The sequence below is a fragment of the Lithobates pipiens genome, unplaced genomic scaffold (assembly GCF_037356315.1).
Source record: "Lithobates pipiens isolate NorthernLeopardFrog02 unplaced genomic scaffold, aLitPip1_a1.2 Scaffold_16, whole genome shotgun sequence".
Lineage (NCBI taxonomy): Eukaryota > Metazoa > Chordata > Amphibia > Anura > Ranidae > Lithobates > Lithobates pipiens.
In genome coordinates this window covers 114,961,567-114,975,441 of record NW_027507748.1, presented here as the reverse complement: position 1 = coordinate 114,975,441, position 13,875 = coordinate 114,961,567, and the positions used below count along the sequence as shown (strand labels likewise).

Below are 13,875 nucleotides of genomic sequence, written 5' to 3'. Positions count from 1 at the left end.
AGAGAGGATATACTGTAGGTTATCAACAGTTCTTGAAATGTTAAAACATTACTTATTAATAAACAGGCATGGCTAAAAGTGGTTATATAGATCTTTTGTAGGAAAACCTTTTATGTGACATTTTGTCAAATTTTCAGCTGATCTGTTTTACTTTCAGATTAAAGTAGAGTTTTCTATGAAGTTCAGCAGCCGTGATATGAGCTTGAAAAGGACGCCCTCTAAGAAGCAGACAGGCGTTTTTGGAGTTAAAATCAGCGTAGTGACAAAGTAAGTTGATCACCTCATTCTCTCCAATAAGATCTGCTGAGGACTTATTATTCCCCATATGTCAGTTCAGCTTCACTTTCACCAATTAGCACCAAAGCCACTGTCATAAAAGCAGAGCTTTTGTCTTGTAGAGCCAGTGAACATTGCTTATTACAGTTGAACTAATGAGCACATCTCTGTCTTTACCAGGCGTGAGCGATCCAAGGTGCCATATATAGTACGTCAATGTATAGAGGAGGTTGAAAAGCGTGGCATTGAGGAGGTCGGGATATACAGGATATCTGGAGTAGCCACTGACATTCAGGCCTTGAAAGCTGCTTTTGATGCTAGTAAGTTTCAATTAGAATAGTTAAGGAAAAGAAGCCAAGCTTAAAATGTTCTTTATGTATATTGATTGTTTCTGATTTCCTTTCTAGACAACAAAGACATCCTGATGATGCTTAGTGACATGGACATTAATGCCATAGCTGGGACATTAAAATTGTATTTCCGTGAGCTCCCTGAACCACTCCTTACAGACAGACTGTACTTGGCTTTCATGGAAGGAATTGGTACGTACCATTCTTGTTTTACCTATTTGAAAAAGGAATTATGTTGAGCTGTGTTATTTTTTTTTTTTTTTTAAATAGCACTTAAAAAAAGATTATAATTTAAAGCTACCATTCAGTTATTGTTCGACCAACAAATTTCTGCCCAGCTCCTTTGATTTTTACCTCAAAAGAAGTTGACGGGACCACTGACCAGATTTTAGCTGATTCATCAGAAACTGGATAAAATTTGTGTAGTGTATGGACGGCTTTAGGCCGGCCATAGACTGGTTTGAATCCCATGTGTGGGCTGGCTAAATGTACCAAGTTGATTGAGCGATCAACTTGGGTACAACCAACCTGCCAGATTTACTTGCAATTATTGCTAGCCGCTGCCATATCCGCTAGCAATAATCATTGTTTTCTCACTGTGGGGACAGCTTCCCCTGCCCCCCCTCCTCTGCAACCTGTGGTTGGACATTAATGCCATAGCTGGGACCTGTGGTTGCAGGAAAGAAATTTGCATCGTCTATGCCCTGCCTTACATGCCCATTTAACATTGCAGTAATGATCAGCAGATTCTCCTGTATACAGAAACAGGGAGCCATCAGACCAGGCATCAGTAATCAAGTTGGCCCACCAACTGCAAAACGTAAAGCCCATTTCCAGGAAAATGTAAATATCCCTTGCAGTGGGGCATATTGAGTCACCTTCTCATTTTTGTCCGGGAGAGAGGAGATAGCTGTATACTAACCAGATCCTCCACTCTACTGGCAATCAGAGCTCCTCTGCGATCCAGGGGTGGATTGTTCCTGATGTCCTCACGTAGAGAGCATGTCTATGGACATGATGGTGTCAGGAACAGTCCACCACACAAGACCACTTGACCACAGTGGCAGAAAGACACAAGGACTGGTCTGCGTGTGAAGGATCAGAGTATTAGGTAAGTACGGTATATCTCTGTTCTCCAAAAAATAATCCATTAACCAAACCATTTTTTTTCGAGGAATTGGGCTTTTAATTTTTTGACCTTTGAGGGGGATATGGTCACGTTTTATGAAAGCCCATGCAGAGAATTAGTTGTCTTACATTCTGCTATTGATATTTCTAAAACATAATTGACTTGTAATGGTGTCCTATTATGGACGTGAAGTGTATAAGTCTTTCAAAAAGTATCTTTAAAGTATATTCAAAGATGTCCTGGGTGTACATTGCTTTGAACATGTGTAATCATGCATACAATTAATATAGGTCAGTAGGTCTATATTATTTGGCTGGTGGCCTGCTCTACAGCTGTTTACAAAACCCCATTGTTGGCTTATCCGTTGTTTGATTATGTGCTGCTTGTGACTCCTAATCCTCTTGCGTTTCCTTGGTTACAGCTCTGTCTGATCCAGCTGCCAAGGAGAATTGCATGATGCACCTTCTTCGATCCTTGCCCGACCCCAACCTCATGACCTTCCTCTTCCTGCTTCAGCATTTGAAAAGGTAACTAAATAAAATGTCACACCTTGTTAGGACAGAGTTTTGGGAGATGGCAGTAATACTCATCACAACAAAATAACATGTCCTTGTTTTATAATGTATAGCTTATCATAGATCTACTAAAGGTCTTCTAAAAAAATATATATATGTTCAATTAAATATAATTAACGTATTTGGATAACTGATTTGGGGCTCCAAGTGCAGTTATAGCCTTAATTTATTTCTCCGTTTTTGATGGCGTAAGGAAAAAAATAGAAACACCTCTGCCAGGTGTCCCTGATAGGCAGGTCCTCTCTTTATATTTGTCCCCAGACAAAAAGTGATGGGAAATCTAACATTTTACAGTTGTAACGGGAAAAGACGAAGGTACATTTTTCAGTGGGGCCCCTGTTCCAGTGACAACCGTCTGAGAGGGTTTCAGTAAAGTGTTTCTCTCATTGTACACTTTCAGGGTTTCTTGACGTTAACTATGATATTAACCATTGCAGTGTTTTTTGTAATAGTATGTTGTAAAAAACACACTAACCCCTCCAGCGCTTAGAGTACTGCCAAAAAGTCTCAAAATGATGACATCCATCAAAAGCAAGTGTGCGAGAATCCTTCTGGTATGCTCTGTTGGTGCAACACTCCTCACAAAAGGAAATCTACTGGATAACTGTAAAAAAAAAAGCACACGGTAAAGTGCAAACATCTAGCGCATTATCAAGGGTTTTTTTTTTATTACATAGAACAAACAACCGAATTAATGCTCACAAGAGTAGGAAATACATAAGCGTTGTAATACCCCAAATCACGATTCGATGCTGGAATCACGGGGCCTGACCTGATGCACCACTGCGTTGGTGGGCTGACTTGTTTTGGAGGACAACCCCTCTTCTAAGAGCTAAGAGGAAGGCGGTTCTTCCCTGAAAGGTGTCAGACTGCCAACGTAGTGGTGCATCAGGTCAAACCACGTGATTCCTGCACTGGATCGTGATTTAGTGTGTATTACAACTCTTATGTATTACCTACCTACTTTTGTGAATATTGATTTGGCTGGCTGCTCGATATAACAAAATGTTGGCAATGCACTAGGCCAGTGATGGCGAACCTTGGCACCCCAGATGTTTTGGAACTACATTTCCCATGATGCTCAGCTACACTGAAGAGTGCATGAGCATCATGGGAAATGTAGTTCCAAAACATCTGGAGTGCCAAGGTTCGCCATCACTGCACTAGGTATTTGTACCCTCCTGTGTGCTTTTTTACGTTTATGTTATAGTAATGGCCAAAATAAATGGAGCAGCATCTTCTGAAACCTTCTAGTCACATCATCTTACAACTGTTTGTCAATGCTTAAGTAGCTTTCTGTGGTCTACAACTTAAACCATCTATTGCGGTCTGCAGGCTGTAAGAAATGCTGAGAATTGTACCTGACATCAAAGCAATTATGATTTTATTCTCCTCCCTTATTTAAAAAAAAAAAAAAAAACGTTGTTGCATATTAAATTGGACCGCAATGAATGCTTATCTTGTTCTAGTTCATATCACACACTCAGCTTGCCATAGGAACCATGAAGAACACATGTATATGGGCATGTAGCCCCTTTAATTCTCTTTCCTGAGTTAGGGGGCATTAGACCTTGTTTTTCATTAGGTTACATAAAGTTTTTTTTTTTTATTATTGTAGTACAGGCTCTCTTTAGTTTGGGTACTTGGTGCTTGCAGCCTTCAGATTCCGTTAGCTGGCGTGTCGCCATACTTTGTCCTATGTCATAATTATTACCTGGATACAGACAATGTATGGTTGGTTACCGCTACAGTACACACATGACTCTTTGGTTACTAATCTCTTCTAAGTTAGTGTTGCATGAGAACTGGGACAAACGTTTAGAGGAAAATTCAAGTTTTCCATCGCAGAGTCGGGTAGTCGCCAACTCTCACATCTGCTTTTCTGGAGGGTGACCAGTTCTGGAAGGAATAGACGGCAGCTGTTTTTCTCATACCAGCAGCTCCGCTCTTGTGTGGCAGAGCTTTAAAGGGGACAACATATGTTGGTGGGAAAGTACATTGTGGTACAGCAAGTGTCCTGGCTGAAAAGACATTCAGATCTAACAATTCCATTAGACATAAACATTCATTCAGCTCTATAGCCTGTCGGATTAACAGCACACAAACGAAGAACATTTTTTAAACAGTAGCCAGCGGTAGAGTGCCAGGTCATGGATAATATGTTAGCAAGATGGTTTGACTTTTACGTATTGGTATTCAGACCTACAAGAGAGCTTCTGTATCTGACAAAGACTGTAGTACTGCTTAAAGAGCTGGTAGGATATGGGTGATGCCTGCTTGAAGTTCTGTATGTGTGTCTTTTGTTTCCTTAGTGAAAGGTAAACCTATATCCAATAATGATTTACTGAACCTAGCACGGTTCTGCAAATCACATTACATGTCGCTTTTTGTTCCTGCAATACTTAAATGTACAATTTGTGCGCAAACAGTTTTTGATAATAAAACTCAAGACCTCGTTACATCAGCAAGTGCCCAAAGGGGATTATGTTTCAAATGAACCTATTGCTTGTTATAGACTATATTGTCCAAAGTATTGGGACATATGCCTTTACACGTACATGAACTTTAATGGCATCCCAGTCTTAGTCCGTAGGGTTCAATATTAAGTTGGCCCACCCTTTGCAGCTATAACAGGTTCAACTTTTCTGAGAAGGCTGTCCACAAGGTTTTGGAGTGTCTATGGGAATGTTTCCAACTTTGTGGGAACAGTTTGGGGATGGCCCCTTCCTGTTCCAACATGACAACATGACAGGCACAAAGCAAGGTCCATAAAAACATAAATAAGCGAGTTTGGGATGGAGAAACTTGACTGATCCTGATCTCAACCCGATAGAAAACCTTTGGGATGAATTAGTACTGAAACTGTGAGGTAGGCCTTCTCATCCAACATCAGTGCCTGACCTCACAAATGTGCTTCTGGACAAATGGTCAAATATTTCCATAGACACACTCCTAAAGCTTGTGGACAGCCTTCCCAGAAGAGTTGAAGCTGTTAAAGCTGCAAAGGGTGGGCCAACTCAATATTGAACTCTACGGACTAAAGTCCCATACACATGATCAGGACCATTGAACTTTTGCTGGCGGAATTTCCACCAGCAAAAGATTAAGAGCAGGTTCTCTATTTTTCTGACGGAAAAAGTTCAGATCGGAAATTCCAATTGTCTGTACCACGCGCAAAATTCTTGCGCATGCTCGGAAACAATTAGACGCATGCTCTGAAGCATTGAACTTCATTTTCTTGGCTTGTCATAGTGTTGTACGACATCGCATTCTTGACAGTCGAAATTTCAGAGAACTTTTATGTGACCGTGTGTATGCAAGCCAAGCTTGAGCGGAATTCCGTCGGAAACCCCATCCAAGATTTTTCAGACGAAAACTCAGATCGTGTGTATGCGGCATAAGACTAGGATGCCATTCAATTTCATGTGCGTGTAAAGGCAGGCCTCCCAATACTTTTGACAATATAGTGTATGTCTCTACAGAGTTAGCTTTGTATTTTAACCGGTTCCCGACCAGCGCACGCCGATGTACGTCGGCAGAATGGCACGGGCAGGCATATTGGCATACAGGTACGTCCAATCTTCAATGCTGCCCTGCCATAGCGAGTGCGCCGCCGGTCGGGACCCCGTGAGTCCGGACTCGATCGCCGCGGGCATACCCGCGATCGTCTCACGGGACAGCTGAATGGAGAAATGCCGTTGTAAACAGCATTTTTCCATTCTGCCTAGCAACTAGTGACGCTGATCTCTGCTCCATGTGATTGGAGCAGAGATCAGTGTTCACTACATGAAAGCCCAACCCCCCCACAGTTAGTAACACACCCCTAGGAACACTTAACCCCTACTGGTTAACGCCTCCACTGCCAGTGTCATTTACACAGGAATCGCTGCATTTGTATAGCAGTGATTACTGTATAAATGACAATCGTCCCAAAAATGTGTCAAAAATGTCTGATGTGTCCGCCATAATGTCGCAGTCACAATAAAAATCGCTGATCGCCGCCATTACTAGTAAAAAAAAAAATAGTAAAAAATTATTAATAAAAATGCCATAAAATTATCCCTATTTTGTTTACCAAAAATATGTAGAATACGTATCGTCCTAAACTGAGGGAAAACATTTTTTTTTATATATTTTTGGGGTATATTTATTATAACAAAAAGTAAAAAATAATGCATTTTTTTCAAAATTGACGCTCTATTTTTGTTTATAGCGCAAAAAATAAAAACCACAGGGGTGATCAAATACCACCAAAAGAAAGCTCTATTTGTGGGGAAAAAAAGGACGTCAATTTTGTTTGGGAGCAACGTTGCATGACCGCACAATTGTCAGTTAAAGCGACATAGTGCCGAATCGCAAAAAGTGGTCTGGTCTTTGACCAGCAAAATGGTCCGGTCTGTAAGTGGTTAAGAACTAAATAAGTACTATCTAGACTGTGGACATCAGACAGATCATACGCAATTAGAGAAGAGTTCATGGAAATGAATGAAACAATGAAAATGACACATAGAATTAAAGATGAGTGCAAGAAATTCTACTTCACATAGGCTGCAGAGACTGATCATTGTCCACAAACAAAAGGACAATAGACTGGACCAAAATGAGTAGAAAACATATGTGAGATAAGTCTTGGTGGTTTTCATATTGTACTAGTTGCCTGGCTTATATGCTGAGCCACTGGCTTTACTATTTTAGGTCACTGACCAGGAACACTTGCAGATCTTCTGACATCACCCTGACTACAAGCCTATACCGGGCTGTGCCTTTGTGACAAGTGAAAGGCTAGTCATTGGTACATTGGTTTACTTTTTAGGAGGTACACATGTATTCTAAAATATGTTTTACTCTCCATATCAGTGTTATTCACAGTATTTATGTGAACTGCCTAAACAGTTTAAATATCCCTGACATATTCTGTATAGCAGTATGTGTCTGAAAAAAAAAATTATGTTATTGTTTTTGTGCTGATGAATAGTAATATAATATTTTATTTTGCTAAATAGTAATATTCTTTGTCTTTTCCAGGGTCGCAGAGAAAGAACCAATCAACAAGATGTCACTCCATAATTTAGCCACAGTCTTTGGGCCAACATTACTGAGACCATCTGAGGTGGAGAGTAAAGGGCATACGAATCTGGCGTCCGATATCTGGTCACATGACGTGATGGCACAGGTAATTATAAGGGCTTGTTGGTACAAACCTTGGCTTCATTGACTTTCTTTTTTGTTTTGTTTTTTGGTAAAACACCCAAGTAAACCTGTGATAAGAGAATATGTAGACCCTTACTGACCTCTTTATCTAACGATGCTATTCGTCTGGTGGTAATGCCAACCAGCTGGCTTTAATACTGTCTGAGTCATTGCCATAGACAAATGCACATCTCAAAAATTTCAGATAAAGTCTAAACTGTGCATCTTCATACTTGTTCCAGTGGTCATTATTCGGCACGCTTACTCTTGGACCTCTCCGCTGCCTTTGATACAGTTGATCACATCCTCCTTCTCAAAAAACTCAATTTGCTTGGTATCCATGGCTGTGCTCTCCATGATTCAAATCTCACCTATCTCATCGCACCTTCAGTGTCCCTTACAACTCCATTTCCTCCTCTGCAACACCCCTTACCATTGGGGTCCACCAAGGTTCTGTCCTTGGACCTCTACTATTCTTGATCTACACGTCCTCCTTGGGTCAGCTGATAGCCACCCATGGCTTCCGCTGCCATTTATATGCCGATGACACTCAAATCTATCTCTCTTCCCCTCAGCTCACCCTGTCAGTCTCCTCACACATCACTGATTTATTAATGGACATGGATGTCGCACCACTTTTAAAACTAAATCTAAAACCGAGCTCATAATATTTCCTTCCCCATGTGCCCCTTACCCTGACTTCTCTGTCAAGATCAATGGCACAACGTTCAATCCGTCCCCACATGCCAGGGTGCTAGGGGTAACCCTAGACTCTGAACTGTCCTTTCAGGCCCACGTCCAATCCCTGCCCAAATCATGCCGATTTAGCCTCTGCAAAATTTCTAGAATACGCCCCTTTTTAACCTATGACACCACCAAGCTTCTAATTCACTCTTTGGTTATCTCTTGCAATGACTACTGCAACTCCCTCCTTGTTGGATAACCCTTACATACACTATCTCCCTTCAGTCCATAATGAATGATGCTGCAAGACTCATCCACTTCACCAACCATTCAGTGTCCTCCACCCCTCTCTGCCAATCCCCGCACTGGCTTCCACTCACGCAACTAATACAATTTAAAATACTAACAATAATTTACAAAGCCATCCACAACTCTGCACCCAGCTACATCACTAGCCTGCTTTTATTTATTTATTAAAATGCTTAACCTACGCAATCTTCCCCGAAGGCCCGATGTGCAAAACAATAGACATTGACATTAAAAGACCTTAGCAGACCAACATATCAGCATGACAACATACAGAAAAAAAGCTGCTGACTTTTAATAAACAGACTCGTCTGTCCCGCGGTCCAGTGAGGCAGCCACATGGAGCCTCGCTCCTCTCCCCCTACTCTCTGCTGGCGCTGTCATAGCCACTGTGGGCACCCGGCCATGACAGCTTTCAGCTTCACGGCAGGGCGCTCACTGCACATGCAAGAATCGCGCTGCGATCTGCTAGTGGCCAGGCAAACTTCTGGGACATGTCGTGTGTCCCAGAAGATTGCTGGCAGGGAGGGGCTGCCTAGGGGGAGAGGAGGAGTCACCTGGGCGGCCAAGAGAAGGAAGTGGGACAGGAAGTCCCACTCTAAACTAAGTACCTACTCCCCCCCCAAAAAATGGCATGCCAAATGTGGCATGCCAGGGGGGTGAGGAGTGCTTAAAGAGGAAGTTCTACTTTTGTGTCGAACTCCGCTTTAAGTCAAAATTTCACCTTGCGTTTTAACAGGTGCTATCTAGGGATTGGTGGAAAACTGTTAAGCAATATATAAATCATTTTTATATCTGCCTCTATAAGCATAGGGGTATGGTAAGATGGGATAGCAGGAGGAAGGACATAGGTCACTTTAGATAATAGGTAATGAATTCTCTTAAAGTGTAACTAAAGGCAAAACTTTTTTTTAGTTTTGGATAGAGGGGAGAGGGATTGGAAGGGCTGCCACCCCCACCCCCATTATGGAGCTTCACTCTCACTATTTGTCCTATTTTCTATGATGTTCAAAAGCCAAATTAAATGAAAATCCCAAATTTTGGGTTGACTTCAGAACAGAAATTGAGGGGAAATCTTACAATGGGGATACTAGTTGTGCCACCCTTGTATTACCTCACTTTGGAAGGATTTACTCTCACTTCCTGCTTTGGCTATGGGAAAGGACGTGAAGTGAAGGTAAATCTCTCAAATTGGAACACCGATGTAAAAAAAACAAAAAAAAACAAACAAAGGGTTCTAACCTTCCCTTACACTATCCAAAATGAAACAAAAAGCTTTGCCTTTCAGTTAGTTTTACTTTAATTTGAATGCAGCCCATAATATACCTACCTTCCCAGTATGATAGCAACTGGCACATTACTCCAGGTTCATTCTGCCTGCTCCTCACTGGTCATGTTAACATGAATTACAATAAACTTTTACTCTACATTCACCTTCAGTCTAAGGCAAAGCCTCCTTTGTAACAGATTTGTGTACATTTTGTCATTCAATCACATTTTGTTACTTATCAGTGACTTTCATTACCACAAATAAAATTTCTCTTTTTCTCTCCCATCCCAGGTCCAGGTTCTGCTCTATTACCTGCAGCACTCACCGATCAGCTTCTCTGAGTTGAAGAGGAACACTCTGTACTACTCTACAGATGTGTGAGCATGCACTTCTGCCATCCAGGAGAAGACGGGGCGGCTCTGCTCCTCTTTGTAAATTAGGCAAGAGACATTGTGAGGAGAGCAGAGTAGTTGGATGTTGCCACCCAGAGCGTCTCTTAACCTGCTGTTGTGCATTTCTTGAATTCTTTTGTACAGAAGTGGAAAGAATGAACCAGCACTGTGCTCCCCGTGTAACGAGCTGTATTTTGTATATTGGTGTTCAGGCATTATTTTATGTAGGAGCCAGAAGCGTAGGTGGAGCAGAGCTTCGGAGAGCATTCTTTGTCCTCCACACTCCTCGACGTGTGAGAACTTTCACAAACTTTCCGTAACTCCGCTGACCTTAAAGGTCTTTTATCCAGTTATATTCTTGTGCTGGAGACTGCAGCCTGCACGGTATCCTTCCTCACCTTTGGGACCACAGGGGCCAAACTCTGCTCGTGCCCACCGGACAGTTTCACAGGACAGTTCTGCCATTTTTGCCAGGCACAGACTCACGGAACGTGAGTGGGCTCTCAGTCTTTACATTTTTAAATATAATTAGTTGCCATGACGTTCTCTTCTTCTCTTGTCCTTCTATTGTGAATGAAAGTGCTTCTTGGTTCTCTTTAATTTACTTTCCCTGGTGGAGCTGTCACTTGTGATTTCGCTGCTTTGAGAAGGTGGTACATTTCTGTTACTGCGCACGATTTCTTGAAATTACTGGTATATGGACTCTTTTGCACTTGGAGAAATGTACCCTCGTTGGACCAAACATTCAGTCCAAGGAGACCAGTTGTTCCAATGAAACCAAAACCCATCCAAGTCTCTGCAGATATTACATTTGACTATATTGACAGTTTAAATTATAAAGACAAATGGTCATCACAATGCAATGTGTTCGCTATATTTTTGTTCCTTGATAAATTGTACTTTATCAGCCTCGTTCATAACTCCTTAGACAAGCCGATGGCATAGCTTAAATCCCCAGTCAGGATGTTGTAGATGATTCAATGCAGTGCCAGGCCTATACTTATGCAGTAGCACACTGATTTCTCTGTAGTTAGGGCTTTACTGCTGAGATTTAAAGGGGCAGCCCACTCAAAGTATATATCGTAATTCTGCTTGAGTGCTATGAGCAGAACCACCAACTGGCCTTTTGGTTTGGTGGGAGAAGGTGAGCATGAACATTGGTGCAGAGATCTAGGTTTTGGATGGACTGACGTGTGTGACAAATGTGTGTTTGGGCGGATTGTGGAACACTTAAAGGGAACTATAGTGTATTTGCATATTTTAAGTTATCAAAATTGTTGCTTAAAGCACTATCTGATTTGATGTTCCCATTTTCACTTGCTTGCCATACCATGTTGTCATGTACTTTATACAGATTGGTAGATTATTCCTTTTGTAGCTATATATGTCTGGATCCCTGCTGACATAAACATCTCAGCCACATACAGAGTGCATTATCTTCGGTTAGACAGGCCTTTCTGGTAGACTTGCATTGAGGCAGAGGAACAGTAAGACACCATCCATTGTGCTGCACTACTAAGTAGCAAAAAGAGGCTGCATATGTAATTGTCAAATATGACTGCCTCCTGTATACACTAAACATATAAACCAGGCTTTTATCTTCTTAATCACACTGATAAGATTATTAACTGCAAACTGCCTTTTTACAATATCTGTACAAAATCTACAATGGCAAGGCCATAGTCTTCCTTAAGGGAAAGGATTCCTATGGACAGATGTTAAGATTGTATGAGAGACCACTGGGCACCTGTAATACACAATCTAGTAAAACTATCCATAATTGCACAGATTTCTCTCCTTTGTGTATGGCCACAATACCTGGCAGAGAAGATTCCTTCCTTTACACTGCATTGAGATTCTTTCACCCACCATAGATGGAGGAATTTCTACTGCCAACCTTTGGATTCAAGCTGGCTCTGCACCCGCTACTGCTTAAATACCCGAACAGTGACTACATCTGAAAGCCAACAGGGCCACCCACAACTCAAATTTCATCATACATCATGCAGTTTTCAGCCATGGGTTGCTGGAAAGAAAATTGCTTGGTTCCCCCATCAGCACAGTTTGTGTTGATGGGGGAATCCCTCCCATAGCGCTATTGTGTTCTGCCAGTGGGAATCCTTCACCACCGGGAAAATACAATGGATTTACCAGCAACAACGAAGCAAGAGAGTTTATCTGGCTGGCTGTACACGCATGGATTCTTTAGGTAGACTTCTTCACTACATAGTTGTTGATAAATTTAGAGGATTTTACAGTATATTTGTAATGTGTCAATCCTAACAATACCTTGAAAATGTTTTAAATCATTACTGTCATATAAAAAGCCACAAAAGCTCCAGTAACCAGAAAAAAAAAGCCTTTGTCCAGTCTACAATGTTCATTGGGAAAACTACGTTTTAAGTTAAGAAAGGATGCTGGGTAAGAATTTTTGTATCCATTTCCAGTGAAGGGTCTTGTTGATGCCTTTTAATATGCGCCAGATCTGTTACATTCATTGATTTCTGTTCCATTAAAACATGAAGTTACAGTGAAACTGTCCAGAGCTGAAGACGCTTAGGCCAGATTATCCAAGTGTATTATTCCTTTCGTTGTGCCAGCACATTGTGTCCTCATCCAGGAATAAACGGGAAAAATCAGCTTGCCATGTTCATAGGGTCCAGGGTTAAGTAAATCCATCCATAACGGCCCTTGTAGTTTCAGCTTGACGTGTGCCTCGTATAAGGTCCTGCTGAACATTCTAGTGGAAATGTAGAACCAGGTATCAATCTTTCCATTCTCTCATGTGTTTGATTACACTGGACCGGCTCCACTGAGCGTTTTATTGCGGTGTGATTTCTCCACTGAATTGGTTGTCCAGACAAAGGCTGTGGTTGATCTCTCCACAAAGCTCCTTTGTTATCTATTGTTTTCTGTACTTTCTAAATGGTTGAAATTTAAATGAAGATATATATATATATATATATATTTATATATAAGTGTGTGTATGTTTTGCAACTTGCCTTGCAGAACAGTTTAAAGGGAACTGGTCATTGAGAATTCCTGTGCAAACCTGCAAAGAAATGCCATAGCAGACACAATGGGGTTGATTTACTAAAGTGCAAAATCTGGTGCAGCTCTGCATAGAAACCAATCGGCTACCAGTTTTTGTTTTTTGTTAAAGCGGAGTTCCGCCTAATTTATTTTTATTTTTTTAAAGTCAGAAACTACAAATACTGCAGCTGCTGACTTTTAAAATAAGGACACTTAACTGTCCAGGGTGCCCGCGATGTCGGCACCCGAAGCAGACCCGTCCCTCGGCGCTCAGGTGGAGGTGCCGCCATCTTTGGTAAGGGAATCAGGAAGTGAAGCCGCCGGTGGCTCAGCTATCTATGCCCAGAAGTGGGAGAAAAATACCTGTATTAGACAGGTATCTGCTTCCCCCTCCCCCCTGAAAGGTGCTAAATGTGACACTGCAGGGGGTAAAGGTTTCGGAAAAGTGGAAGTTCAATTTTTGGGTGGAACTCCGCTTTAATTGAACAAGCTGAAGTTAGGCCGCGTACACACGCGGGGACTGTTCGCTCAACTTTGTCCGTCAAACAGTTTCAGCGGACAGTCCGCTCAAAATTAGCGTGGACGGACTTGGCCACACACGACGAACGAACAGTTTGCTGAAACCGTGCGCGATGACGTGAACGGCATGTACGACGGGACTAGAAAACGA

General features: G+C 41.8%; 1 protein-coding gene across 6 annotated transcripts in view; it reads left to right on the top strand.

Annotated features, from left to right (window-relative positions):
* Positions 1-11,030, top strand: part of ABR (ABR activator of RhoGEF and GTPase) — a 608,507-nt gene extending 597,477 nt beyond the window's left edge. For all 6 annotated transcript variants that reach the window (XM_077480318.1, XM_077480319.1, XM_077480320.1 and 3 more), the window contains 6 exons: positions 158-267; positions 457-596; positions 684-818; positions 2,177-2,282; positions 7,356-7,503; positions 10,072-11,030. In XM_077480318.1, coding sequence (XP_077336444.1) covers positions 158-267; positions 457-596; positions 684-818; positions 2,177-2,282; positions 7,356-7,503; positions 10,072-10,161 — 729 coding nt within the window. In that variant the 3' untranslated portion in view covers positions 10,162-11,030. The remainder of the gene's footprint in view (positions 1-157; positions 268-456; positions 597-683; positions 819-2,176; positions 2,283-7,355; positions 7,504-10,071) is intronic.
* Positions 11,031-13,875: the final 2,845 nt, after the last annotated feature.